The 25534-nt window shown below is 36.0% G+C and overlaps 2 protein-coding genes, 2 long non-coding RNA genes, 4 other non-coding genes and 2 pseudogenes across 12 annotated transcripts; 4 read left to right on the top strand and 6 right to left on the bottom strand.

Moving 5' to 3' along the window:
* The first annotated feature begins 4786 nt into the window (after positions 1–4786).
* LOC104715261 (uncharacterized) lies at positions 4787–5937 on the top strand (annotated as a pseudogene).
* A 390-nt stretch (positions 5938–6327) lies between these two features.
* LOC104715255 (uncharacterized) lies at positions 6328–8287 on the bottom strand. Its single transcript, XM_010432677.3, has one exon. It carries the CDS (start codon positions 8206–8208, stop codon positions 6457–6459), a length of 1752 nt encoding a protein of 583 aa, XP_010430979.1. The 5' UTR covers positions 8209–8287; the 3' UTR covers positions 6328–6456.
* A 185-nt stretch (positions 8288–8472) lies between these two features.
* Positions 8473–8576, top strand: LOC147948141 (U6 spliceosomal RNA). The gene has a single exon (XR_015586466.1). It is a non-coding gene; the product is annotated as a U6 spliceosomal RNA (small nuclear RNA).
* A 202-nt stretch (positions 8577–8778) lies between these two features.
* On the bottom strand, positions 8779–9889 carry LOC147948139 (uncharacterized). Its single transcript, XR_015566144.1, has 2 exons — positions 9666–9889; positions 8779–9124 (listed from the first exon to the last, which is right to left on the bottom strand). It is a non-coding gene; the product is annotated as an uncharacterized LOC147948139 (long non-coding RNA).
* LOC147948140 (U6 spliceosomal RNA) lies at positions 9774–9877 on the bottom strand. Its single transcript, XR_015586467.1, has one exon. It is a non-coding gene; the product is annotated as a U6 spliceosomal RNA (small nuclear RNA).
* A 1878-nt stretch (positions 9890–11767) lies between the features above and the next one.
* LOC147948138 (U6 spliceosomal RNA) lies at positions 11768–11870 on the bottom strand. Its single transcript, XR_015586383.1, has one exon. It is a non-coding gene; the product is annotated as a U6 spliceosomal RNA (small nuclear RNA).
* Positions 11871–13807: 1937 nt separating this feature from the next.
* On the bottom strand, positions 13808–13911 carry LOC147948137 (U6 spliceosomal RNA). The gene has a single exon (XR_015586473.1). It is a non-coding gene; the product is annotated as a U6 spliceosomal RNA (small nuclear RNA).
* A 2892-nt stretch (positions 13912–16803) lies between these two features.
* Positions 16804–18014, bottom strand: LOC104715246 (uncharacterized). Of its 5 annotated transcripts, none has more exons than XR_015566142.1 (5): positions 17838–18014; positions 17687–17754; positions 17480–17584; positions 17281–17345; positions 16804–17145 (listed from the first exon to the last, which is right to left on the bottom strand). It is a non-coding gene; the product is annotated as an uncharacterized LOC104715246 (long non-coding RNA). The 5 variants fall into 5 exon arrangements; XR_015566140.1 differs by having other exon boundaries at positions 17251–17345; positions 17838–18000; XR_015566141.1 differs by having other exon boundaries at positions 17001–17145; positions 17251–17320; positions 17838–18000.
* Positions 18015–18732: 718 nt separating this feature from the next.
* Positions 18733–19483, top strand: LOC147948136 (uncharacterized). Its single transcript, XM_087493246.1, has 2 exons — positions 18733–19071; positions 19118–19483. Exons 1-2 carry the CDS (start codon positions 18733–18735, stop codon positions 19481–19483), a joined length of 705 nt encoding a protein of 234 aa, XP_087349372.1.
* A 552-nt stretch (positions 19484–20035) lies between these two features.
* LOC104747378 (uncharacterized) lies at positions 20036–25098 on the top strand (annotated as a pseudogene).
* The last annotated feature ends 436 nt before the right edge of the window (positions 25099–25534 follow it).

Below are 25534 nucleotides of genomic sequence, written 5' to 3'. Positions count from 1 at the left end.
AAATCAAATTACAAGATAAGACTAATTTTTTAAAAAAATTGAGGAAATATACTATTTTCGAATGTCCGGTTTAGATTTCAGGTTTAATTTTTTTCTCATTTTTGGGGTTTGTTTAAAGTATTAGGCTATAAAGTTAAATAATTACGGTTTAGGGGGTTTAGTTTTAGACTATTTAATATCTTCTTATGATTTTTTTTTTTGTCAACAATTTTTTTAAACTGACTCAAAAGTGTTATTTATTTACTTTATTTATTTTTTTACTCAAAAGTGTTATTTAGTCAACTAATTTTAATATAAATCCAAACTTAGCTATTTAGTTAGTACCAATAAAGAAAACACCATACAATTACAAACTTTTATTTGACTGTCTAAAAAAGTTTAATTTTAAAATTGATTACAAATTCACTTTGGCAAAATTATATGTTACAACTAAAGTATAAATAAAAAACAACAACATACCATATTTTATTATAAAATGTATATTTTAAGATTATTTGTATATATTAGAAAAATATATATTTTTATTTCGAAATAAAAATTAATGAATTTAACATATTAATATCTAATTTTGATTTATTGTGGTTTTTGTTAAAATTTTTGTGTACTCTCATCTCTCCATTATGTTGAACACATTATATGGAACTGAGCTATCTAAGCATATGAGTTACTAAAACTTTTTCTTTTATAATATTATAACTATCACAAAATTGCTATTCCAAAAATTAAAAATGGTTTTAATAATAAAAAATAAAAAAATATTCTATTATAAGTACTTTAATAGTAAAAACTTTCTTTCTAATGATTTTTCCTAGCAAGTGAAAAAAAATATTAAAGTGTGCTAAATTTATATTTTTAATTATTATCACTTTAAAGAATAGTTTGAGTCAAGAAAAAGAACAGCCAGACTAATTCCTATTGTAGTTTGTTGACTACAATGAATTTGTAACAATGTTTTCTTGATTGGTACTAACTAAATAGCTAATTTTGGATTTATATTTAAATTAGTTGACTAAATAACACTTTTGAGTAAAAATAAATAAAGTAAATAAATAACACTTTTGAGTCAGTTTAAAAAAATTGTTGACAAAAAAATCATAAGAAGATATTTAAATAGTCTAAAACTAAACCCCCTAAACCGTAATTATTTAACTTTATAGCCTAATACTTTAAACAAACCCAAAAAATGAATAAATTAAACCTGAAATCTAAACCCGACATTTGAAAATAGTATATTTCCTCAATTTTTTTTTAAAAAAATAGTCTTATCTTGTAATTTGATTTTTCTTTTGTTTTCTTTATTTTATTTTATATAAACACATCATATATGATATAGATAACAACTAAAACAAAACAAGTCTTTTTCTCTCTGTCAAAATCGCATCGAGGAGTTCTCTCATCGGCGCATAAAGGGTTGTCGCATTGCTCCCAAAAAAAATTGAGAAGCTAAGATAGAAAAGATATGTAAACACTCTCAAAAGAAACATTGAATTCTGGTCCTTAGAGAGATAAGTTCCGAAATTTAGAATTACGGGGATTAAAGCCGGTTCTGTCATCAGAAAACTTCCGATGATTACTATCCTATATCTTCTCATATGATGGGTAAAATCTATGTCACTCACTAAAGGTTAGTTATAATTGTTGATTTTATATCGTAATTTGAGTTATTTTTTATTAGAGTATGAACGATTATAGATTCTTTAAATTAAATAAATTGATTAAGCTAATGAATTGCAAATCAATCAAACATCACTACTTTTGATAAACAGTTGCTTCAAATACGTACTCACCAGAAATTGATGCAACTTATCAATCAACTTAACTCTTTATAAGTTCATCTCTTCTTCTTTATTTGTCGCCAATTCATGTCTTTTACAAAAGATCTATAGTATATTTGACCAAGTAGGTTTTTTTTTTCTTCTTTTATCAGAAACATGGAGTCTTTTTTTTTTTTTTTTTTTTTTTTTTTTTTTGAAACATGGAAACATGGAAACATGGAGTCTTGAATTTTACATATCAAAAGAAAATGGTATTTCTTCTTTCTCTTCTATAAGTTTATAAGTCAGTTATATGACATGTTTAGTATACAAGGATTAGTGATAACGTCGAACATAATTTTAACTTATTATTTTGTGTCCCAACATCCACTCTAGATTTTTTTTTACCTGCGGTTATCGTGACAATTTTTTAAAATTTTAAATTAAATAATTTTTGCTGTGTTTAGTAACTTTAGTTTGGTTTGTTATTTTAAGTAAAAATATATAATCATAATATTCGTAAGACATCTACTGTAAAATGGTGTGTTTACTCGATTTTTGGAATTTGTTTTACCTAAATCTCATACGTCTTACCCTGTATTTTGTATTCTTTTAGTATGTATGTGACTGTGACTATGTGTATTTGTGCATGTATTCCTGTAACATATACTTGATACTTGGTACTTGGTACTTAGACCATCTTCATTCCTCATATAATGAGAATCTTATTTGCCATGTGAAGGATACAATTTTGAAGATGCCGTATTCATGTTTAGTGTATGGCTTCCCACAAATTTTATTATATAAAGTTGGGTTTTGAAAGTTAGTCATTAACAAGATTTTGACATTTGTCAAGTTATCAATCTCAGATTTTGACATGTGTCAAGTTATCAATCTCAGATTTTGACATGTATAAAAGTTAATATTTAATAAGAGAAATATGATTACAACAAAAATAAAATATTTTGTTTTAGAAAATATTAATAATGTAAAAAGATAATTATCAAAAATTACAGAATTTATAAAAAAAAAATACAAAGGTCTTTTAAATAATAAGAAGGAGATTATATAATAAGATAGATCGTCTCATAATTAAATAATTTATTCAAAAACACTGATTTCAACTTTATTTAATTAGAAATTTTTTTTTTAATGGGAAGGTAATTTTTTCTTATTCTTTTAAACCAAAATTTTCTCATACTTTCTCCTTTTTCAGTTGGGAATAGGTAAAATTAATATGTTAACCCAAAAAAAAAGACTAATATATGCATCTTCGTTTCCTAATACTATATTTTAAAATTTATTATAGTATTTTTAGATTTTTTTATTTAGTTTATATTTTTCTTTTAATTTCTCAACCTTGATTGGTTGGTCATAAACTTTTTTTTATTCATTTAATCCCAAAGGGAGATAACGAGTAGAAGCTCATCAACCTAATGGATGGATAAAATATACTAATCAAACACAAGCTTACAACAAACATATATAGATAGATTGGAAAAACATAAATTGTTGTTGATAGATACATATGAGCTCAAAGACTGTGACATCCTTATTGTGGAAAAGGTATAAAAGAATTGATTTGGCCACATATGTTATAAAAATGCATTTATTTTTTCGGTCAAGGGTACTAAGAGAACTTTATGATTGGTGACCTTCCTGGAAGTGATTGTCGGAACTGTGCGAGTGAGGACAAAACACAGGAAAAATATCATTTGTAGATTTGTAGGATTGGTAAACGAGTTTTTAAAGCCTCTCAAACGTAACAAACCGGCCATCGAATATGGGTGGGTCTACAGGCCGGGGATAGATGTACGGCCCACTTAGGAAGGTGGGCCTATAGACTGAGAGTGGACATGGGCTCACTAAGCAAAGTGGCGGTTGAGGTGTTACAGAGACAGAGCTACATCATGGTGTGTCAAAGACACTTCCACAAATACATTGGGAAATTTAACATTAGTTACTATCAAAAGATTTTGTGACGTTAGACAAAGGTTTTTACTTTCATTGGTTGTCGGAGCAAGCCATTTTGAGATAGCAAAAAGACGTGAACATGTTCTCTCCACACAGGAGGAGGGCAAAGCCGAAGTTCTTTATATAGTGGAGAAGGTTGCACACAAGGTTATCTCCCTAAGTGAGGAAGGTGGAGGAGGTTGGACGCAATGTTATATCCCCAAGGGAGGAAGGCAGAGCCAAAGTTTTCTCGGTGGTGAAGGAGGTTCGACGCAAGGTTCTCTCTATAAGGGATGAGGGCAGAGTCGTGGTTTTCTCCATGATACATTATTATGATGGTACATAATTGATTAGTATATTATGTAATATATGTTTTATTCAAAATATTTTTTGAGCCAACAATTTTTGTAATTAAAAAACTATGCAAAAGTGAAAGTAAAATAGTTGACTTATTGTATTCATATAGACATTTTCTAGGTGGTGATAAAGAATATATTTGTAACATATAATATATTTAAGTTTATAAAAATACACTTTTAATAGTAACATACATAAAATATTTGTAAATAGATATAAATCAGTGTATTATAGCAGAAATAAAATTTAAATAACGTACAACAAATTTAATATATTTTTTTAAATTTAATTTAATTTATAAAATTTAAAACCCGCACATCGGGCGGGTCTTAATCTAGTAAAATATAATATGTAACAAAACAATTATTATTTTAATATTTAAGTGTTTTTAAATTGAGGACACAATATGTTTTAATTTTTTGGTAGTGATATTTTGAGTAGAATGTCTCTAATATAATGACACTCTCTCTATTTAATTATTCATATTTTTAGAGTATTATTTTTTTTTAATATTGTTGAAGAGGCAAAGATGTGCAATGTGGATGCTCTTACTTATCTAATCAACTGATGTCCAATAATTCGTACCAAACCGGACTAAACCAATTAAACAAAACGGAGATGCATGATTCAATAGAATCTAAGAAGATCTACGAGGATAAGTACTAAGAGATGCATGTAAAAAATCATATATTATCGTGACTACGAGAGCTATATACAGCTTTATCTTCTCCATATCGCTATTCCTCAAGCCAGAGTTGTGAATATGGTAATCTCAATAGAATTTTTTTTCTTTTACTTGTCTAAGCAATTCCATGCTTGAGTTTAATTCAAATTTATTATATACACATGTGGTAGTTAAGAACCATGGAGATCACAAGCCCTTGAACGTAGGTACTATACTCTTCATCATTGAAACAAGAGTTTTATTTGGTCGTGTGGATGGGTACTTCTTTGGATCTGTAACGAATCCTCACTATGTTGTGAGATAGGTGGATTCAGAGATGCTCACCCCTCAAGGTACAGGTCTCTCGTTCGTCGACGAATTTACACAACATATTGATGTTGAGGATCTATACAAAAGATTTCATCATCCAACCGGATATGTGTCTGACTACTTTGAGGAAGAAGTAGAAGGTGAGAGCAACCAATCGGTAAGGCCTTCAAATTATTATGTCTCTCAAATGGCTCATGCTCCTCAACTTCAATATCAGCATTTTCGGAGCCGTCAAAACACTGAACCAAACGGTGGGGCACAAGACAATTTCAACCAACGTGATTCTATGCAGTATCAACCAATGATGTACCAGCAAGAATATCAATTCATGAGACCTGAGACTAATCAGTATAACCAAATGGGTAGTAGTGTTCCTAATCTAGTCCAAATGGGCAGTGTTCCTAATCTAGTCCACACCCAAGCTCCAATGATGCCAATGACATACCAACAAGAGCAGCAACCAATCCAAAATCAAGCTCTAACAATGATAGTAAGTGATGTGGTGTTGTACTTGCAGCAATATTTGAGTGAACAGATCTCGAAAGTGCTGCAAGATAGACAGTTAGGATCATTTTCGGTAAATCAGAACTATTCCAACCAACAACAGACTGGCTTGCCTGAACCATAGCCGGAGATAAATCCCAATCCCCAAACACAGCCCACAATGCAGCCTCAAGTGTTTATTGCTGGAACATCTTCTTACCGTGGAAGAAGTGGTGGGAGAGGTCAAGATCAGCATAACGGTATAGCCGGAGGACGTGGGACAGGTCGATACTAGCCGGAGCCTAAGTAAAACGACTTCCGACATGATTTTGAACCTTTCTTCTTACTGGCATTTTCTCACAAAATAATCACTACTAAAACTTTCATGACTCTTTAGTCAAGATCAGCAAATAATTTGGTTTGTTTTGATGTTCTTTATCAACTTATTAAGTCATCTTTGATTTATTTGTCATATTTTGTTAAAATTGCCCCAAAATCTCTGTTGGGTCATTTTCTTGGATTGATTTTTGTTTAACCTTTTAGCACTATCTTGTGTTTATGTTACTAAAAACTTAAAGTAAGCTATGAACCATCTGATCAAAATGATACCAAGGTGAAAACTTCCGATGAGCCTCTTGATCTTTTTTTTTTAAAAAACGTTCAATTCCATCAGCTCTTTACGTCATGTTGTTGTGAGCCATTTGTGTCTCGCCTGTTTCTTGTTTTCCGGTGGATTCAATGAAACGGAGGTGAAGAAGAGAGATGGTCAAAAACAGGGAGATCAGATGGCTAAAAACTAAAACACGTAATGGTGAGTTATAATTCTCGCAAAGGATTACAACTCACTAACATAACATGACATGAAAGTAGAAGATTAAAAAGTGACAGTAAACATCTTCATCTATGTTTCCAAACTTAATCTTCAGGATCATATGGTCTGTTGTCAAAATCTTCTCTGTCCTGAGCTAACTCAGGGCAATACCTGCCAGACAGTATCTCAACTTGTTCTGCAAATGTTTTGGATGTTGGTATACCAATATGACGGATCATCTGGTTCCACCGTTTTCTACAAGCTTCCCCATCTCGATTCTCCAAAAGATAATCCCAATCAACATCGTCGATACAAGCAGCATCCAGTTTCAAAAGCTCTTCCATGAGTCTATAGTCATCTACATTAGCCCATGTTCCATTAACTACCATTGGTGATATCAACTGATCATACCATTTATTGCAGCAAGTCACATGGTCCCGTGTTCCAAGTACGTCGCTTATAGCCATCCAAGGGATGTTATCTCGGAGCATACCATGTTTTGAGTGCTTCTCTTGGAATGCTTTCATTCTAAGGTCTTTGTTGACAAGATCATAGAGACTTTGATACTCCTCTCTAGACCAATGTCCTTTATTCATATTCAATCTTATTCTCCTCCAAGCGTCTTTCACATGGACCCTGTGTTTACCCATGGCATCAGCAAGTGTCTTCCAATCATTCCCGTGTTTGGCTTGAAACTGTTTGACGAGTTCCAAATCCTCTTTAGTCCATACCCCTTTGGATCCTTCTTCAAATAAATTGTGGGCACGATGGTACACACTAAACCGTGGTCTCCAAGGTAAAGCAGACTCAATTTCTTTCCAACAGCCTTTAACTTGTTTGTGTGACTTGCAGTCCATAACCATTTTCAACCCTTCATCTCCTAAAGCATGGTTATCAATGTAGTCATATACAGCTTTTTTAATCAGCTCATCTTCTTCCTTTGTAAAACGCTTACCCCTCACCAGCTTAACTTCTTCCACTTCCACTTCCTCATCCGTTTCTTCATCCTCAGACTGAAATATTTCCACTTGGTCGGAGAACTTCACCTTTTTTGAGCTTTTACTTGATGGGGTGGTCACATCTTTATCACTCTCACCAGACTCTTGCCTCTTCCTTTTCTTCTTTGCATTTTTACCATGATTGTTGCTTTCTTCAGCCTCTGAAACTTCACTTCGCTTCTTCTTCTTCTTCTTTTCCTTCCTTTTCTTCTTTGCATCTATAGTAGAGCTCAAATCATTTTCCTCAGCCTCTGTATCCACACTTTGTTTCTTCTCCTTGCGTCTCTTTTTTGCAGCTTTCGTAGAGTTCAAGTTGTTGTCCTGAACTTCTGAATCCACACTCTGTTTTGTAGAGTTCAAGTTGTCATCTTCAACTTCTGAATCCACACTCTGTTTTGTCTTCTTCTTACTTTTTCTCTTCATCTTACTGTCTGCGTTTTCTTGAGCTCCCAGATCAATCTCATCCAGCTTATTCATGTCAACATCATCAAGTGGTTTCTCGTCCCCTTCAATCCCTTCATCAACTTTGGAGCTTTCACTGTTTCCAACATCACCCTCAGATTTTTTCTTGCTCTTCTTCTTCTTCTTCTTCTTTCCACCATCCTCAGATTCAGAATCAACCCTTTTCTCCTTATTTTTCATTTTCCCATCATCTTCCGCTTCAGAATCAATCATTCGCTTCTTTGATTTCGTCTTAACTACAACGTCGTCACCCAATTTATCTCTTTCACGCCCATCCTTAGTCTCTCGGTTTTGCTTCTTCTTCTTCATAGAACTGTGATCGGGAACTACTTCTACTGCGGTTCCCACAGAATCGACCCTAATATCACTCTTCTTCTTCTCCTTGTCCTTAGCCATCTCAGATTCCGGCGGACGTTGTAAGATACAAACCCTAATCAGACAAATCGACGCGCCGTTAGCTTGTTTTTTTGTTTCTGTAAAACGGTTTCGTCAATCTATACAAACAAAAAATTAGAAACAGTTGATGGGCCTTTTTAAAAAATGAGCCCATTTAAGCTGTCCTGTCACCGATATCAAAAACTCCCACATCGCTTTGAGCAGGAAACGTAGAAGAGAAGACAAAAGCTGAGTTTAAATAATGTAAGAGTCGAGTAAGAGATTGTCACCTTCGGGGACATCTGATAAAATTGGAACGATACAGAGAAGATTAGCATGGCCCCTGCGCAAGGATGACACGCACAAATCGAGAAATGGTCCAAATTTTTTTTTTCCTCTAATGATGAGACCATAGATAGATCTCTGTTGTTGCAGGCTTTGATGTGTTTGTTCTCTTATGATCTTCTACTTTGTCCTATAGTCTGGTTTATTGAACCTCACTAATTGGTAAATGGTAATTATGTAGTTTTCACATCTAAAGCTCATATCCTAAGGTTGTGACTCTTTTTATGTCTTTGCTTTTAGTTCCCCTTTGTTGTTGTGACTGAGAGAAACTGAACGTCTCTCCACAATCCATTGGTGAACTAAATGAGTCTGTTACAGTAGAAGGAACTTTACAAAGATTACAAGGCTGAAAACTAAATCTCCCCACCAATTGAAAGCACGCACATTAAATTTTCTTCTCCTCTAGAGCCAATTCACAAGCAACCGGGAACACACAAAAAAAGCCTTTCTTTCTTTTTGCTGCAGAATCAACTTAAAGCTCATATCTGTGACTCTTTTTTATGTCTTTGCTTGAGTTTCCCGTTGTTGTTGTTGTGACTGAGAACTGAACTTCTCATTCAATGCGTCTTTGCAATTCAGTAGAATCCTGAGTCTTCTCCATATCCATAAACCAAATTTTCAAAACAATGAAGGGATTAGATTCACTCAGGTGCAGAGATAGAAAATTGTCTCTTTAACACCTAACCAGCACTAAAACCTTCATCTTTAAACACAGAACACTGTGAAGAGATTAACCAAAACCAATTCAAGGTTTTACAAAATTACCATAATTTCAGAAACTTAGATCGTTCAAAACCCAAAAACGAAATCCAATTGAGGTTTTGTTGCAGAGTTGAGAAAAATTCAACGGAAATTACAAAACTCCCAATTGCTAAGTAATAGAAATTAATTTCAAAGTTAATCAAAAACCAATGCACCGGCCGCAAACGAAAAGAGCTGTTTATTCAATTATTCTTACACTTAATCAAATGTAATGACATAATCGAGTTGAAGAACCGAACTGAGAACAAAGATAATGCTTAAAGTCTCAGTCTTTAAAGCGTCAAGAGAACGACTAACTAACACAAGCAGACAAGCCCTTTGCGAACGACCAATGCAAGTTAGAAAGCATAGGAATTCAAAAAAAAACTTACCAGAAATGGAAGCAACTCCATTGGATTAAAGAACAACAAAACTCTGCAACAACGAACATTATTGGATTCTCTAGGGTTCATCACAATTTGGGGATTTTGGGAAAACAAAAAAATTTGGACCATTTCTCGATTTGTGCATGTCATCCTTGCGCAGGGGCCATGCTAATCTTCTCTGTATCGTTCCAATTTTATCAGATGTCCCCGAAGGTGACAATCTCTTACTCGACTCTTACATTATTTAAACTCAGCTTTTGTCTTCTCTTCTACGCGATGTGGTATTTTGGAAAACGACGCCGTTGGTTTGAAGTTTAAATAATGTAACCTACGAGGCAAACGACGCCGTTGGTTTTGTAACAAAATTTAAATCTGAGTGACTTGTGGTTTGAAGTTTGGAAAGAAAAAAAAAAAAGAGACTTTTGGATGTTGCTAAATGTTACTACTACATATCTGATTTGATTTGGCGAGAACCTATGGGGGGTAATCTAACTAAAACAGTCAACCTCGAAATTTACAGTTATATAAAACAGTCAACCTCTAGATTTACAGTTATATCAGAAAAAATCGAAACATTTACTAGAACTATATCGTAAGATTACTCCTTTGGAGCTCTCCTATGTACCATACTGACCCTCTACCACCAAGTGGATGCTGTGTCTGCATTTGCGACTGCGGATTTGTTTGGAATTGCACGTGCAGAAAAACTTGAGAAGCAAGAAAATTGAGATCTAGATGGGGACATTGGTGCACTGGGGGAATAATATTGCTGTGAATAACTTTAGAATATTCACTGCGCGTCCAATCAAATGATTCGACCGGTGAATAACCTGATATTTTATTGGATAATGATGATGATATTGGTTTTGAGAACTGGTGACACGGCAACGTTTCTGCTTCTGATCTTGTCAGAGGCACTCAATCTGTTTTTGTACCAGTACTATTTGTTTCTTGTGCGACAAGTTTTCATTTATGGACTTGTACTCATTCTTCTCTTCTGCATTTGAATAGTTCTTGACTCTTGACTAATAAACTATTTATCCATCATTTCATAATCTTGTAAGAAATTACACAAAATTGGGAATTCTAAAAAGCGAATCTTTAAGCCTAGCTAGAGTGAACTTTTAGTCTTCGTTTCAAATATGTCTTCGTCACGCCGACGACCTCCGAACTAATCTATTAGAACTTAACCATAATTGTACTGTAAGAGATTCTCTGAACCATTGATCGATTAAGAAATAGGTTTCAAAGTAGTAAAGAGGATTCTAGGGTTTCTTCTTTTTTATCTTTCTCCTCAGAATGAGTTTTTTGATATCTTAATGAAGAAGCAAGGGCCGTACGTATTTAAAGAGGGTGTTGGGTTCCCTTACTGTTAATAAAAGTTACCGTTGCACACAACGTTCAATTTTTAAATGACTTTTTGAAACCCATGTTTTATTATTAGTTTGATGATTTTATAATTTTATTAAAATACCTCGTCAGTGAAAGAATTAAAGAGTACTCGTTTAAGATACGTTGCCTAGCTCCAATCTCATTTGATTTCGGATAAGGACTTGGTCAGAAGAGAAGAGATGAAAATTTGTCTCTCTACCACCTAACAAGCATTAAAATCTTGATCTATTGGTATACACATTGACATATGACATTGCTAAGAGATTGACTAGAACCAATTATAGGGGTTGAGAGGACTACCAGTATTTCAGAAACTCTGAGCCTTCATAACCCGAAAAGGAAATGGGCACAATGCAGAGAAATGTGGGGAAAATTCAACCAAAATTACAAACTTGAAACTAGCAATAAAAAAGCTAGCCAGTGTCTTACTTGACGAAGATCTGAACATTCTCTTGATTCTTATAGTTTCACCTTTTGAGTCTTCTAGATCCAAAAAAAAACTAACTCCTTTTTTTTATCATCATATATCAGGACCAACTGCCAGCTTCTTATGGATGATATGGAGCACCAGAATTCGAATCAGTCACAACAAGAACCATTTGTTGCAGACTGAATAATAAAGAAGCATTTAGTTCACCATTTGTTACAACGAACGAACATTAAATCAAAGCCTGCAACAATATCTAGGGCTTCATAATCAGAATTTAGGGGGAAAAAAAAATTTGGACCATTTCTCGATTTGTGCGTGTCATCCTTGCGCAGGGGCCATGCTAATCTTCTCTGTATCGTTCCAATTTTATCGGATGTCCCCGAAGGGACAATCATATACTCGACTCTAACCTTATTTAAACACATCTTTTGTCTCCTGCTCAAAGCGATGTGGGAGTTTTTGATATCGGTGACAGCTTAAATGGGCTCGTTTGGTAAAAAGGCCTATTAAGATAAGTACAAGGCTTCTTTCTGGTTATTATTCATAGAGATTGAGGGAAACAACGCCGTTGATTTTGTCAACGTTATCTTTAAATTTGTTAATGAGCACTTGTTTAAGTTATACTTTTGGTTTGAAGTTTGAAAAAAAAAAACAAAAGACTTTGGGATGTTGCCAAGTGTTACTAATAACTGATTTGGCGAGAGAACATATGGGTGTAATCTAAAAATTAAACATTCAGCGTTTAGATTTACAGTTTTATAAGAAAAATTCGAAACGTTTGCAAGAAATGTCTCCAAGAATAAATTAAACTCTACTAAGACTGCTCCTTTGGGCCTCTACTAAGTACCATACGTCCACACGACCACACGCACTGACCCTCTAACTACCAAGTGGAGGCTGCGTCTGCGATTGCGGATGCGTTTGGAAATGTAGGTGCACAAAAACTTGAGAAGCAAGAAGATTGAGATCGAGATGGGGACATTGGTGTATTGGGAGAAGGATATTTCTGCTAAATTACTTGAGAAAATTCACTCTAAAACAATATTATTCCTGCCCGTCAAATCATATGATCCGACCCGTGAAGATAACCTGATATTTTATTGGATAGTGATGATGATATCGGACGGCAAGGTTTACTACTTGTTTCTTGTGCGAGAAGTTTTCTTTCAGTGACTTGTATTCATTCTACTCTTCTGCATTTGAATACAGTAGTTCTTGACTCTTGACTAAACAATTTATACTTTTCTGGTAAAAGATTGACTAAACTATTCATCCAACGTTTCATAATCTTTAAGAAACTACACAAAATTGGGAATTCTAAAAAGCGAATCTTTAAGACTAGAGTGAACTTTTAGTCATCAGTGAAAAGTATTGAAAATTAACTAGGAGTTGGATAATGAAGACGTAGAAGAGAACTCTTCATTGTTCCACCACACTTGAGAATAGATCTTTTGACTTAACAGTCATCGCCACCGATTCAATTACAGATACCAAAAATTTAATATAGTGAAAAAGAAAAAAAAAACTTGAAAACCATAGAAAAAATCGTTTCACAAAGGCTGCTAGCCTGCTACTGATCTTGACCTTGTTCAGAAGATGGTCTAGCGTTAAATCCTTGAGACTGCCTTCCCTGTTGCGTTGAGGCACACGTTGAAGACTGAAACAAAGTCAAACTCCTAGTTTACTTAAATTAACAGCGTTAACCACAGTCGGAGACAAGTAGACTCAGGTCATCTTTTTCAACTAGAACATCATCTTCATCTTCGATGATTCAAAGACCTTATGGAATGTGATTCTACAAAGTAATCATTTGATTCTTCTTAGCTTAAAGCTGTAACATTTATCTAAGGACAATTGATCCGCACTACATAAGAAGAAGTAAAATTGCCAAAACTGCTAAAAACGGTGAACATCAATGTCTCTGCACCCTAACTTTTCTGTCTTTGATCCAAACCAGCTTGCTATGCATTTTCCACATTCCCTAAAACCCTATTCCATTGATTCAGTTCAGACAGAAGATCAAAAATTGTCTTTATATCAAAGTCTTGATCTTCTTTTTAAACACATTAACACAATATATTGTTAAGAGATTGACCAAAACTAATTTAAGGGCTGACAGAACTTCAAAAACTCAAGAGTCTGCCAACCTGAAAGGGGGACCAAATGTCCAAATAGAGTTTTTGCTGCAAGCCTGTAGGATAAACAAGAAGAGCACAAGAGTTGTAAAGGGGAACTAACACATTAGACAATGAACGAACATCATCAAAAGGAGCAAGCCTGTAACAACAGAGATCTAGGGCTTCATCATCAGAAATTAGAGGGAAAAAAAAATTTGGACCATTTCTCGATTTATGCGTGTCATCCTTGCGCAGGGGCCATGCTAATCTTCTCTGTATCGTTCCAATTTTATCAGATGTAATCGAAGGTGACAATCAGTTACTCGACTTTAAGATTATTTAAACGCAGCTTTTGTCCTCTGTTCTATGCGATGTGGTATTTTTGTCATCGGTTATAGCTTACAAGGGCTCGTTTGATAAAAAGGGCCATTAAGATAAGTAAAAGGCCTATTTCTGATTATTATTCTTAGAGATTGAGGAAAACGACGCCGTTGGTTTTGTAACGTTAGCTTTAATTTTGTTAAAGCTAACTTGTGATTTGAAGTTTGAGAAAAAAAAAAGACTATGGGATGTTGCTAAATGTTACTGGTATCTGATTTAGCGAGAACCTATGGAAAACACTCAACCTTTAGATTTACTGTTATATCAGAAAAACTCGAAACGTTTGCAAGAACTGTCTCCAAAATCATGTCAAGAATAAGCTCTACTAAGACTGCTCCTTTGGACCTCTCCTACGTACCATACTAATAAAACACTCAACGTTTTATATTGAGATCGTGATGGGGACATTGGTGCATTGGGAGAAGAATATTGTTGTGAATAGCTTGAGAAAACTCACTGTCCCCTACAAATGTAACTAAAGGCTTTTGAAAGAGCATTATTTCTGCACGTCCAATCAAATGATTCGGCCGGAAAAAAAAACCCAATATTTTCTTGGATAACGATGATGATATTGATTTTGAAGACTGATGCATTCGCTATATACGTTTCTGCTTCTGATCTTGTCGGAGGCACTCACTCTGGTTTTGTACTAGTACTATTTGTTTCTTGTGCGACAAGTTTTCATTTATGGACTTGTACTCATTCTTCTCTTCCGCATTTGAATAGTTCTTGACTCTTGACTAATAAAATATTTATCCATCGTTTCATAGGCTTTAAGAAATAACACAAAATAATCTTTAAGACTAGAGTGAACATTTGGTCCAATCACTTGTAGAAAATGTTGATCCATGGTTTGGTCCTCTAAGTTGCTGGTGCGGGTTCGTCGTTGGACCACTCCTAACAGTTTGATTAAGCCTTTAATTCTGATGTGAAGGCTGAGTAACAAGACTACCTGATCCAGCATATTCTCCAGGAGGCATCATCACTTGAGACGTTTCAGAGTCAAAAAGATTTGTACTTGAAATACTTCGTCAGTGAAAGAACTAATTAATGTACTTGAAAGAGTACTCGTTTGCTCCAATCTTTTGAAAGCCTACTTTAAGGAAGAGTACTCGTTTGTCAATGTAGTTGCTTTCAAATAGTGGGGAGTTTCAGTTGTTGTGATTAGTCTCTATTTGTGTAACCTTTGTTAGTTGAAAACGTCGTCTACTGTAAAATGGTGTATGTTTAATCGAACTTTTGAATACGTTTTGTATTTTAAAAGTTCAAAGAACGCTTTGTGTTTATATAGTTTCCTAGATTCTTTAAGTTTGGACTTGTTACAAGATACTAGGATAGTACCCGCGCTACGCTGTGGGTTGTTTTCTGTATTTTTTTTTTAATTATTTTTAAAATAATTTTTATATGATGTTCTATTAGGAATATTTTATTTTTAGGTTTTTGTTATTATTTGTTTCTCGTTATTTTTTATTTTATTATTGTAATGAAATTATAGACTAAAATTAATTTTGTTTTTTCTTGTACTATGATGCATTAAAGCACCATTATTAGTGTTAGCTTTCTCATCATAGCTCATAAAACCTATGAATTATTATAACTAATCCTAAATTTCCAAATATAGCGACATGTATAGGAAGAAATTTAAACAGCCATTCCTTATATAGATAATGAACACAAATCACTGTTAAAAAGTAACCATTCTTGGAATATACTCTATATGCAACTGCAACAAAAATAAACAAACAACTTGATTGATATCCGCGCTACGCAGCGGAATTGTTTTTTATTTATTTATTTTTGAATATTTTTATTTTTTATGTTTTTGAAAAAATAATTTTATATGTTGTTTGTAATAAAAAATTGTGAGTAAACATAGTTTTTGATGGTGTTTATTGATAATGTTTTAGTTCTTAATGTCTAGCCAATGAAATAATGAAGAGAGGTTAGAATTTGTGTACTTTGGATTCACTCAGATCCTACGGTTTGAAAATACGCCATGTCAGCTATCTGAATGATCTCTTCCCATTAGCTCTCGTTTTATGTATATTTTTATTCCATTTAAATCTCCTTTTCTTAATTTAAAATATTTTAAAATACTATTATCAAATGGAAATGTGTTATAATAATGAGAATATGATCATAATTTTTTTTTAACAAAGATTTCAATTTATAAGTATTTTTTACAAATAAAACCATAAAACACAATGTAAACTATTAATGAAAGAAGGCTTACAACTAAACAATTTTTATAATTAATTTGTATATTTGTAATATTATAATTATTCCTATTGTATGTTATTATAATTACAAAATAATTTTTAGTTTCATTTTATTTTGTTAATTTATAAATAATAAAATACGTCTTAATATTGAACTTTAAACCCTAAACCATGAAATCTTGAAACACATTTCACTATTTTTCAAATAACAAATTAATATACAAAAAAAAAACATTTAAAACTTTTTACTTAAATTTTATTTATGAATTATGAACATATGAGGCATTAATATATATATATATATATATATATATATATTAATACATTAATTTATTCCATTGTTACTTTATATATATATATATATATATGTCAAAGCTACAGAACTATCTTGGTTGTTGTTTTTTTTAACAATAGAAAATTTAAACATTTCATCAATCAATAGGATTTTAACAAATCCAAGTTATTCACTCTAAATTGACGAAGGAGAGAAAAATAGCCCATCAAATATGTAGTAAGGTATAGTGTATATTATACGATTAGTAAACTTCAAAGACTTGTTAATTTTAATGATTTTTTGGTTAAAGGCTAATTACGAATATGTAGTATTTTTCACAAGTGCCAATCATTCTTTTTACATAAATATTGATAAAATTTTATTTACAAAATAAAGATACCGAAGAAAATAACGACATTTTGAAAATATATACAAGAAAAAAAAAATATTTATAGTATTATATAGTCAACGACATCTTGAGAATTTGGATTTTTTCCCTTCACTATGGCTGATCCAAAACTGCGGAAGTTCATCTGCAATATCTTCTTCCAAACCGTGCAACTTGGCAAAAGATATGCATTAGCTTACATTTCAATTCGTTAAGTAACCTCAGGAAATAAATAACATAAATTATTAATTTCACTTGTACATAAAACTGAAAATATGACTACACCTGCAAGTGTATAAAAAGAAAAATGTGTTAAGTTTGAATCTCAATAGCAAGTAGTAATGTAAAACTTTTTGTCAAACTTTTGTCAAAAAGAAATAGAAGTCTTACCATTTTGTCAAAAAGAAACATAAGTCTTACCATTCACATATATCAACAGCAAAACTCGATCATCTAAACACTGAAATGGAACAAAATTGCTAAATCTAATCGAAACGAGGAATAAAGTAACCAAAACCAAAAAACAAATTAGTCCAAGCTGTTGTCAATGAAGTAGAGCTGCAAAAATTTCACATTACAAAAAGGGAAGACAAATAACTATAAAGAATTGGGAAATTACGCTGGCTTTGGCTTCAATAATCACCACTCTGAAGGAGTAATTTTGCAGCTTCATTTCAACCGGCCAACCGTCCTCGGCTGCCATGTGCAATGGAGTCTCACCATACTGATGACAAATTATAGAACAGCAAAATAAGTGACAAAATCTAAAGCTCAAGAAAAGAAGAGTCAGGGGAGAACTTAAATCTAAAACAAACACCAGACTCACAGTATCCACTGCTTCCAACTTAAATTTATCATATACATGTTAGTTCTTCTAATAGGTGCAAAATTCAACTGCAAGAACAGTCAAAGACATATCAATTAGAAATCGGTTACACTGAATAAATCGACTCTTCACCAAAACCAAAATGTGATACCTGGTCACGTCTTTCTCTACCGACCAAACGATCCCGTTTTCCCTAGGCTCGGGCTCGGCGGCGGTATGCAGTTTATCAGAAATACACAATTATCATCAGAAAAATCAACTCAAAAAAGCATCAATCCAAAACCCAAATTGAAAGTAGAACTACTGAAACTGAAATCTTCCTGCAATAGAGCGAAACAACTAAACGGATCGAACCCAACATGATTTAAACACTAAATCACTGCAAATAACGAACACCCAAAATTATATTTTACCCTTCTGTGTCAATTTCGAGCTCACCAATTCGATTTGGATTGATGCATGTTACTCCTCACTATGAGAGGATGTTGTAGATCGTCGATGAATCTGACTCAGAGGGATAATGACTAAGAGGGATTAACTGAGACTGAGAGGGATCGAAAATGAATGATAAGACAAACAAATTTGGGATCGAGTTTGAGGGGTTTCCAATCGAGTTTCAGAGAGATCGACGAGAGAAGAGATTAGCCAAAAAAAAAGGTTTAGATCTTTAGTTTAAAATCGTCACGAGTTACTAAGTAAAAGATAATTATGTGACTTGGCAAAGAAGAAGCTGATCTGTATTATTTGTTATAATTTTATTGGCTAATGATTTTAACTGATGTGTCAATACCAGGTTAACAGTTAAGGCTGAGGTGTCAAGCCCTGGAGATAAACGCATTCTGTTTTTATAGTATTGATTGTTGTAGTAACGTCCAATAAACCGGAGTAAACCAAATTGGATACGATTATATGTGATTAATGTATTTCCTCTCTTGAGTATAAAAACCAAGGCGTCTTTTTAAATTTCTTTCATTTTCTCCTCTTCGTTAATTCTTCTTCTCCCTCTCGCTCTCTCGTCTCTGTCTCTCTATTTTTTCTCTTGCGACATGGCTGAGCGATCACCAACCGATGATCCCGAGAATATGAAAAACTCTGAGAAGGGCTTTCTTGATTATGATGTCACCGGTATATGTTTTGTTGAATTTACTCCAGGAGATAACAGAGATTTGAATCTTCAAGAAGAGTCAACTAAGATAAATCTCGATCTTTGTGATGATGGTGCCGCTCAAGAACCACAAGTGAAAGGCTCTGCTTCTGCTTCTTCTTCCGCCATTAATGAAGCCGACAAGGAAACAGATGCTTCTTCCTCTTCAAGAAACCGTGAAACTGGCGAGATAAGGAGGGTTGATAAAGAAAAGGATCGCAATGATGGTGATACGCCCGAGGTAAATACTATTCCTAAGTTTACTTGATTTGCAAGTAAGTAGTAAGATAATGAAAAAGAGATATCGTGAAATCGACAGGTATTATGATAGATTTCTTGGGCTCTCAGACCATAGAGAAGAAGCTGAGAACAGAGAAATACAGATCGACGAGGAGAACATGAACCAGCAGCAGCAACTCAAAGGACCAAACCATGGATCTACAAGCGATCGAACCAATATCAGCCAAACTCTTGGAATGCAGAGTCAACTCTCTCCCAGGGCAGCATCATGGAGACTTCAGAACACATATCAGCAGCATCCAGTAGCTAACCAGATGCCAAGGCCGAATCAGTTATATATTCCGCCAATGAGACAGGATCCAGTGTACATGGACTTCAGAACACATGTACCCGTATCAAGATCCAGTGGCTAACCACCAGATGTACCCGTATCATCATCTAGTGGCTAACCACCAGATGTACCCGTATCATCATCCAGTTGCTAACCAGATGTACCCGTATCAACATCCAGAGGCTTACCCGTACCAACATCCAGTTGCTAACCAGATGTACCCATATCAACATCCAGAGGCTAGCCAGATGTACATGTACCCATATCAATATCTAGTGCCTAACCAGCATAACTTATATCAACATGATCAAGTGGCTAGCCAGCAGAACGTGTATCACTATCCCATGGTTGACCCGAGAATGCCGCAGTTCAGGAATGTAGCTAGAGGACAGCCAAGATCATTTGGTAGAGGTCAGAACTATTACAACCCACGACAAGCACGGCCTCAGATGAATCAACAAATGGTTCAACGTGTGCCTCAAACGCAACAGCCAAGGCAGTCTCAAGGATTTAACGCTTGACCATCTTCTGAACAAGGTCAAGATCAGTAGCAGCCTTTGTGAAACGATATTTTCTAACATTAATTTTTTGTGAGGAAAAAATTGAGGAAAAGGGAAAAAAAAAACGCAAGAATATGCCGCCGGCGGCTTCTCCGACCCTAGGAGGGGCGTCTCAGGCGCCGGACACGAGTGTTTCCACTCCGGTGGATGTTGATTCTCATGAGGAGGGTGTCTCGGCTCCGTTGAAGGTCCTTGAGGAGGGATCTAAACAGACCGATCTAGAACAGGGAGATGTTTCTAAACCTAAGCGATCTTACGCCAACGTAACCCGCAAGCATGTATTCACTAAGCAACCTTTCGAAGTCGTGGAAGTAGATGGCAAACAGCGTGTCACGGTTCCGAAGGAGGTTTTGCTTGGGGCTAAACCTCTATGGGAGGATTTTCTGCTTGGTAAGTTTTTGAGCACTAAGGCTCCGCATACTGGCAAGATCCATATGATCGTTAATAAAATCTGGAGATTAGGCGATACATCTACTCAAATTGATGTCTTTGAAGTAAATGAAACCACTATCAAATTTTGAATCAGAAGTGAGACCATGAGACGTCGAGTGTTGAACAAAGGTATGTGGAATATAATGGATATTCCAATGGTGATAACGAAATGGTCTCCATATGCAGAGGAAACTCAGCCTGCTTTGAAGTCGATACCCCTGTGGGTTACTCTAACTGATGTTCCACCCTCCATGTTTACCCACAAGGGTTTACAGTTCTTGGCCAGTGCTGTAGGCAAGCAAATACGTTTGCACCCGAAAATAGATGCCTGTACCAGTTTTGATGTTGCTCAGATTCTAGTGGAGGCTGATTTAACTAAATCTCTCTCACGAGATTTCGTTTTCACCGGGGAAGAGGAGGGGGAGCTTGATGTTTTCATCAAGTACTCTTACCCTTGGCTGCCACCGAAATGTGAAGTATGTGGTAAATGGGGCCATCACAAGGCGACTTGTTTAGCTCCGTCTGCTACACCACAAAAGATCATCTCCCCTGCTCATGAGGCACAGTCTGTTCCACCTGTTGCTCCATCATCTCCGATAACTGTGATTGCTGCCCCTGTTCAAACAGAGGACTCTGAAGTTGTTTCCACCGTTGCTCTTACCGTCCTCAGTAAGGAAGCGGTTGTTGAGGAGGTTGAGGACTGGACTACACCAAAATCAACACGAAGTCCAGGAAAACACCAAGCTAATGTGATTCCACCTACTAGTCCATCTATTCTCTCCAACGCTTTCTCTGCACTTAGTGATAAGGAGGAAGTGGAGGATGAAATTCCAAATGATGTTGAAGATGCGAAAACAGAGGATTATGCAGAGGCAAAGGAGGAGACACTGCCAACAGAGTTGGGGACTTCTCTTATACCTCAGTTACGTCCAAGTCTGCCCCGAGGTTCAAAAACTGCTCACAAGATTATTTCAAACCCTTCTACTCAACCCCCTAAAACCCTTAGGGATCAGAGTAAGAGGAACTCTTCCAAACGTTGTTAATGTCGGGCTTCTTTTGAAATGTTCGAGGTTTGAATCGAACTTCAAAACATTCAATCATAAAGAAGTGGGTTGGTGATCAGAGGTTGAGGTTTGGTTGTCTTTTAGAGACACGAGTTAAGGAACGTAATGCATCGTGGTTAGGTGCAAAGTTGTTTAAAGACTGGTCAGTCTTATCAAACTATGAGCACAATGCTCGTGGACGTATCTGGGTGGTCTGGAGGAATAATGTTTGCCTCACTCCGGTTTACAAAACAGGACAGCTGATAACCTGTTCGGTTAAATTAGAGGAAGAGGACACAGAGTTTTTCAGTTCTTTTGTTTATGCTTCGAACTTGGTAGATGAGAGAAAAGTCTTGTGGGAGGATTTGCGAACCCATAGGGACTCTCCACTTATGCGGGATAAACCTTGGATTATCTTTGGCGACTTTAATGAAACACTGGCTCTTGAGGAGCATTCTTGTGGGGCTAATGGTCCAGGTATCACGGACGGAATGGGTGATTTTTAGTCCGCTGTTGACTATTGTTCTCTGTCTGATTTGGTGTCTCAAGGCCCCTTGTTCACTTGGCGCAACAAAAGGGAGAATGACCTTATCTCTAAGAAGTTGGATCGTGTTTTGATTAATGAGGCTTGGCTCGCGGTTTATCCGCAGTCATATACTATTTTTGAGGCTGGTGGATGTTCGGACCACTCACATTGTCGGATCAACCTTGTTAATCACGGGGAATACAGGAGGCGTAGGAAGCCTTTTAAGTTTGTTAATGCTATGGTGGAAATGCCTGAGTTTAGGCCATTGGTGGAGGAGTTTTGGGGGGATACAGAAGTGATTCATATGTCCTCATCTTCCTTGTTCCGTTTCACAAAGAAGCTTAAGGCTCTCAAACCGCAGCTAAAGTCCTTAGCAAGGAGTAAGGTTGATCACTTGGTGGCAAAAACAAAAGAGGCATACACTTCTCTTTGTGAGGCTCAGGAGTTAAATCTTTCACACCCGTCTGCAGTTGCCATGGAGGCCGAAAAACGTGCGTATGATCGCTGGAGTTTCCTTGCTAGCCTCGAAGAGAAATATCTGAAGCAGAAGTCCAAGCTTCACTGCTTACAGGTGGGGGACCGGAATAACAAAACCTTTCATCGCGCTGTTCAGACTAGAGCAGCTCAAAATGTCATTCGTGAAATCTTAAAACCTGATGGGAGTGTAGTCTCGGACGAGGCAGGTATTAAAACCGAAGCAGAGCGACATTTTCGCGAATTTCTCCAGCTCATTCCACCCGATTTTGAAGGAGCTACACCTGTAGAGTTGCAGGGTCTACTCTCTTTCCGTTGTTCTTCGGCCGACAAGGATCGCCTTATTCGCCCGGTCTCAGCCTTGGAGATAAAGGCGGTTCTGTTTGCCATGCCCTCAAATAAATCCCCAGGATCAGATGGTTACACTTCAGAGTTTTTTAAAGCGGCATGGGATATCATCGGTGTGGAATTTGTGATTGTTGTTCAATCTTTTTTTGAGAAAGGTTTTCTTCCCAAAGGGGCAAATTCAACCATCCTTGCTCTGATTCCTAAAAAGCTAGAGTCTCGCGAAATGAAGGATTATCGTCCAATATCCTGTTGTAATGTAATTTACAAAGTAATCTCCAAGATTTTAGCTAACAGGTTGAAGCTGCTTCTGCCACAGTTCATTGCTGGGAACCAGTCAGCTTTTGTTAAGGACCGTCTTCTCATTGAGAATGTTCTTCTAGCTACGGAGCTAGTTAAGGACTATCATAAAGACTCAATATCAAGCAGATGTGCAATCAAGATAGATATCTCAAAGGCTTTTGATTCGGTTCAGTGGCCGTTTCTGAGAAATGTCCTCGAGACATTGGATCTCCCGCCTGTTTTCGTGCATTGGATTATGCTTTGTGTGACAACAGCCTCCTTCTCTGTTCAAATGAATGGTGAGTTAGCGGGGTTCTTTCAAAACTCCAGGGGCCTACGACAGGGTTGTTCGCTCTCTCCTTATCTCTTTGTCATCATTATGGACGTTCTCTCAAAGATGCTAGATAAAGCAGTTGGACACACATTCGGCTATCATCCTAAATGTAAGAATCTTGGAATTACTCATTTGAGCTTTGCGGATGACTTAATGGTTCTATCTGATGGCAAGGTCAGATCCATTGAAGGCATTGTGGGGTTTTTTGATCAATTCGCAAGATACTCAGGTTTGAGGATAAGTATGGAGAAGTTCACAGTCTAATTAGGGGGGTTGTCGGATTCGTCTTGACAGGAGGTGGAAAACAGTTTCAGTTTTGAAGTAGGACAGTTACCGGTTCGTTACCTTGGCTTGCCTCTAGTCACCAAGCGACTCTCACTCTCTGATTGTGCACCACTCATTGAACAGCTGAAGAAGAGAATAGGTTCCTGGACAGCCCGTTTCCTCTCTTTTGCTGGTCGTTTAAACTTGATCCAATCTGTCCTATGGAGTGTTTGTAATTTCTGGTGCTCTGCCTTTCGACTGCCACGCCAATGTACTCGCGAGATTGATAGTCTATGTTCGGCATTCCTCTGGTCTGGACCGGAACTAAACCCTCATAAAGCTAAGGTCACTTGGGAGGACATCTGCAAGCCTAAAACAAAAGGAGGTCTGGCTTTAAGATCTCTCAAGGAAATGAATGACGTATGTTGTCTAAAGTTGATCTGGAGGATTGTTTCTTCAGGAGATTCTTTGTGGGTGAAATGGGTGGAAAACACATTGCTCAAACAGGAGAGCTTTTGGGGAATTAAATCAACAGCTGCAGGTTCTTGGATGTGGAGAAAAATTCTCAAATATCGAGGGTTAGCAGCTCAGTTTTGCAGGAAAGCAGTTAACAATGGTTCAGGAACTTCTTTTTGGTACGACAATTGGTCTACCATGGGCCGTCTTGTGGATGTTGCAGGGGATAGAGGCATCATTGATATGGGGATTAGTAATTCTATGACCGTTGCGGAAGCTTGGAGTAGACGTTATCGCATGACTTACCGCTTGCATTACTATACTTTAATGGAAGCTGAACTTTCTCAGAAATATCAATACAGATCCTCTATGGAGAATGAGGCCCTTTGGAAGGGGAAGAATGATAAGTATTATCCACGCTTCTCCACCAAGGACACTTGGAATCAGGTTCGTACCACTGCTGCTGAAGTCTCATGGTACGACTGTGTATGGTTCTCCCATTCAATATCCAAGTTCTCGTTCTGCACATGGCTCGCCGTCCGTAATAAACTCTCCACGGGTGACCGGATGGCACAATGGTCCAGCGGTGATACAGGGGTATGTGTCCTCTGCAACAATGCTCCTGGAACCCGTGACCACTTGTTTTTCTCCTGTGCCTATAGCTCGGAGATATGGGGAAATCTTGCTTCGCGAATCTTTGGGACAAGTTACTCTACTACCTAGTCTTCGATTCTTACTTCTATCAACAACACTTGGAGGGATCTGACTCTGAGATTTTTGGCATCCTCTGTTATGCACACAACGCTATACACACTCTGGCAAGAGCGAAATGGAAGGAAACATGAGGACACCCCGAAGCAGCCTCTTCAGCTTATTCAAATCATCGACAAACACATGAGGGACCACCTTTTGGCACTCGGGCTAAAGGGAGATAGTCACTACAAGGACGGACTCCTTCTTTGGCTCGGAACCAGATATTGATTCAAAATTTTGTACTCCTTATATAAAATTCTCAAAAACCTGATGCACTAGTTGTACAACAGTATTTTTCCTTTGAATATAATTTAACATTATTTTCAAAAAAAAAAAAAAACGATATTTTCTAGGGTTTTCAACTTTTTTTTCTTTCTTTTTCACTAAATTAAACTCTCTCGGGTTTATTTTTGGTGACTGTAATTGAATTGGTGGTGATGACTGTTTAGTCAAAAGATCTATTCTCAATTCTCGTGGAACAATGAAGAGTTCTTTTCTAAGTCTTCATTATCTAACTCCTAGTTAATTTTCATTACTTTTCACTGAAGACTAGAAGTTCACTCTAGTCTTAAAGATTCACTTTTTAGAATTTCCAATTTTGTGTAGTTTCTTAAAGATTATGAAACGTCGTTGGATAAATCGTTTAGTCAATCTTTTACAGTGA

Source organism: Camelina sativa, chromosome 2, assembly GCF_030686135.1.
Source record: "Camelina sativa cultivar CO46 ecotype springtype chromosome 2, ASM3068613v1".
Classification (NCBI taxonomy): domain Eukaryota; kingdom Viridiplantae; phylum Streptophyta; class Magnoliopsida; order Brassicales; family Brassicaceae; genus Camelina; species Camelina sativa.
The sequence above is the reverse complement of the archived record's forward strand: the minus strand, read 5'-3'. Positions and strand labels throughout refer to the sequence as shown.

Excerpts from the sequence above, each read along its gene's own strand:
- LOC147948136 (XM_087493246.1), top strand. The coding sequence starts at position 18,733 with ATGGCTGAGCGATCACCAACCGATGATCCCGAGAATATGAAAAACTCT. Across the intron at positions 19,072-19,117 it reads ATGATGGTGATACGCCCGAG|ATAATGAAAAAGAGATATCG; the intron begins GTAAATACTATT and ends GTAAGTAGTAAG.
- LOC104715255 (XM_010432677.3), bottom strand. The coding sequence starts at position 8,208 with ATGGCTAAGGACAAGGAGAAGAAGAAGAGTGATATTAGGGTCGATTCT.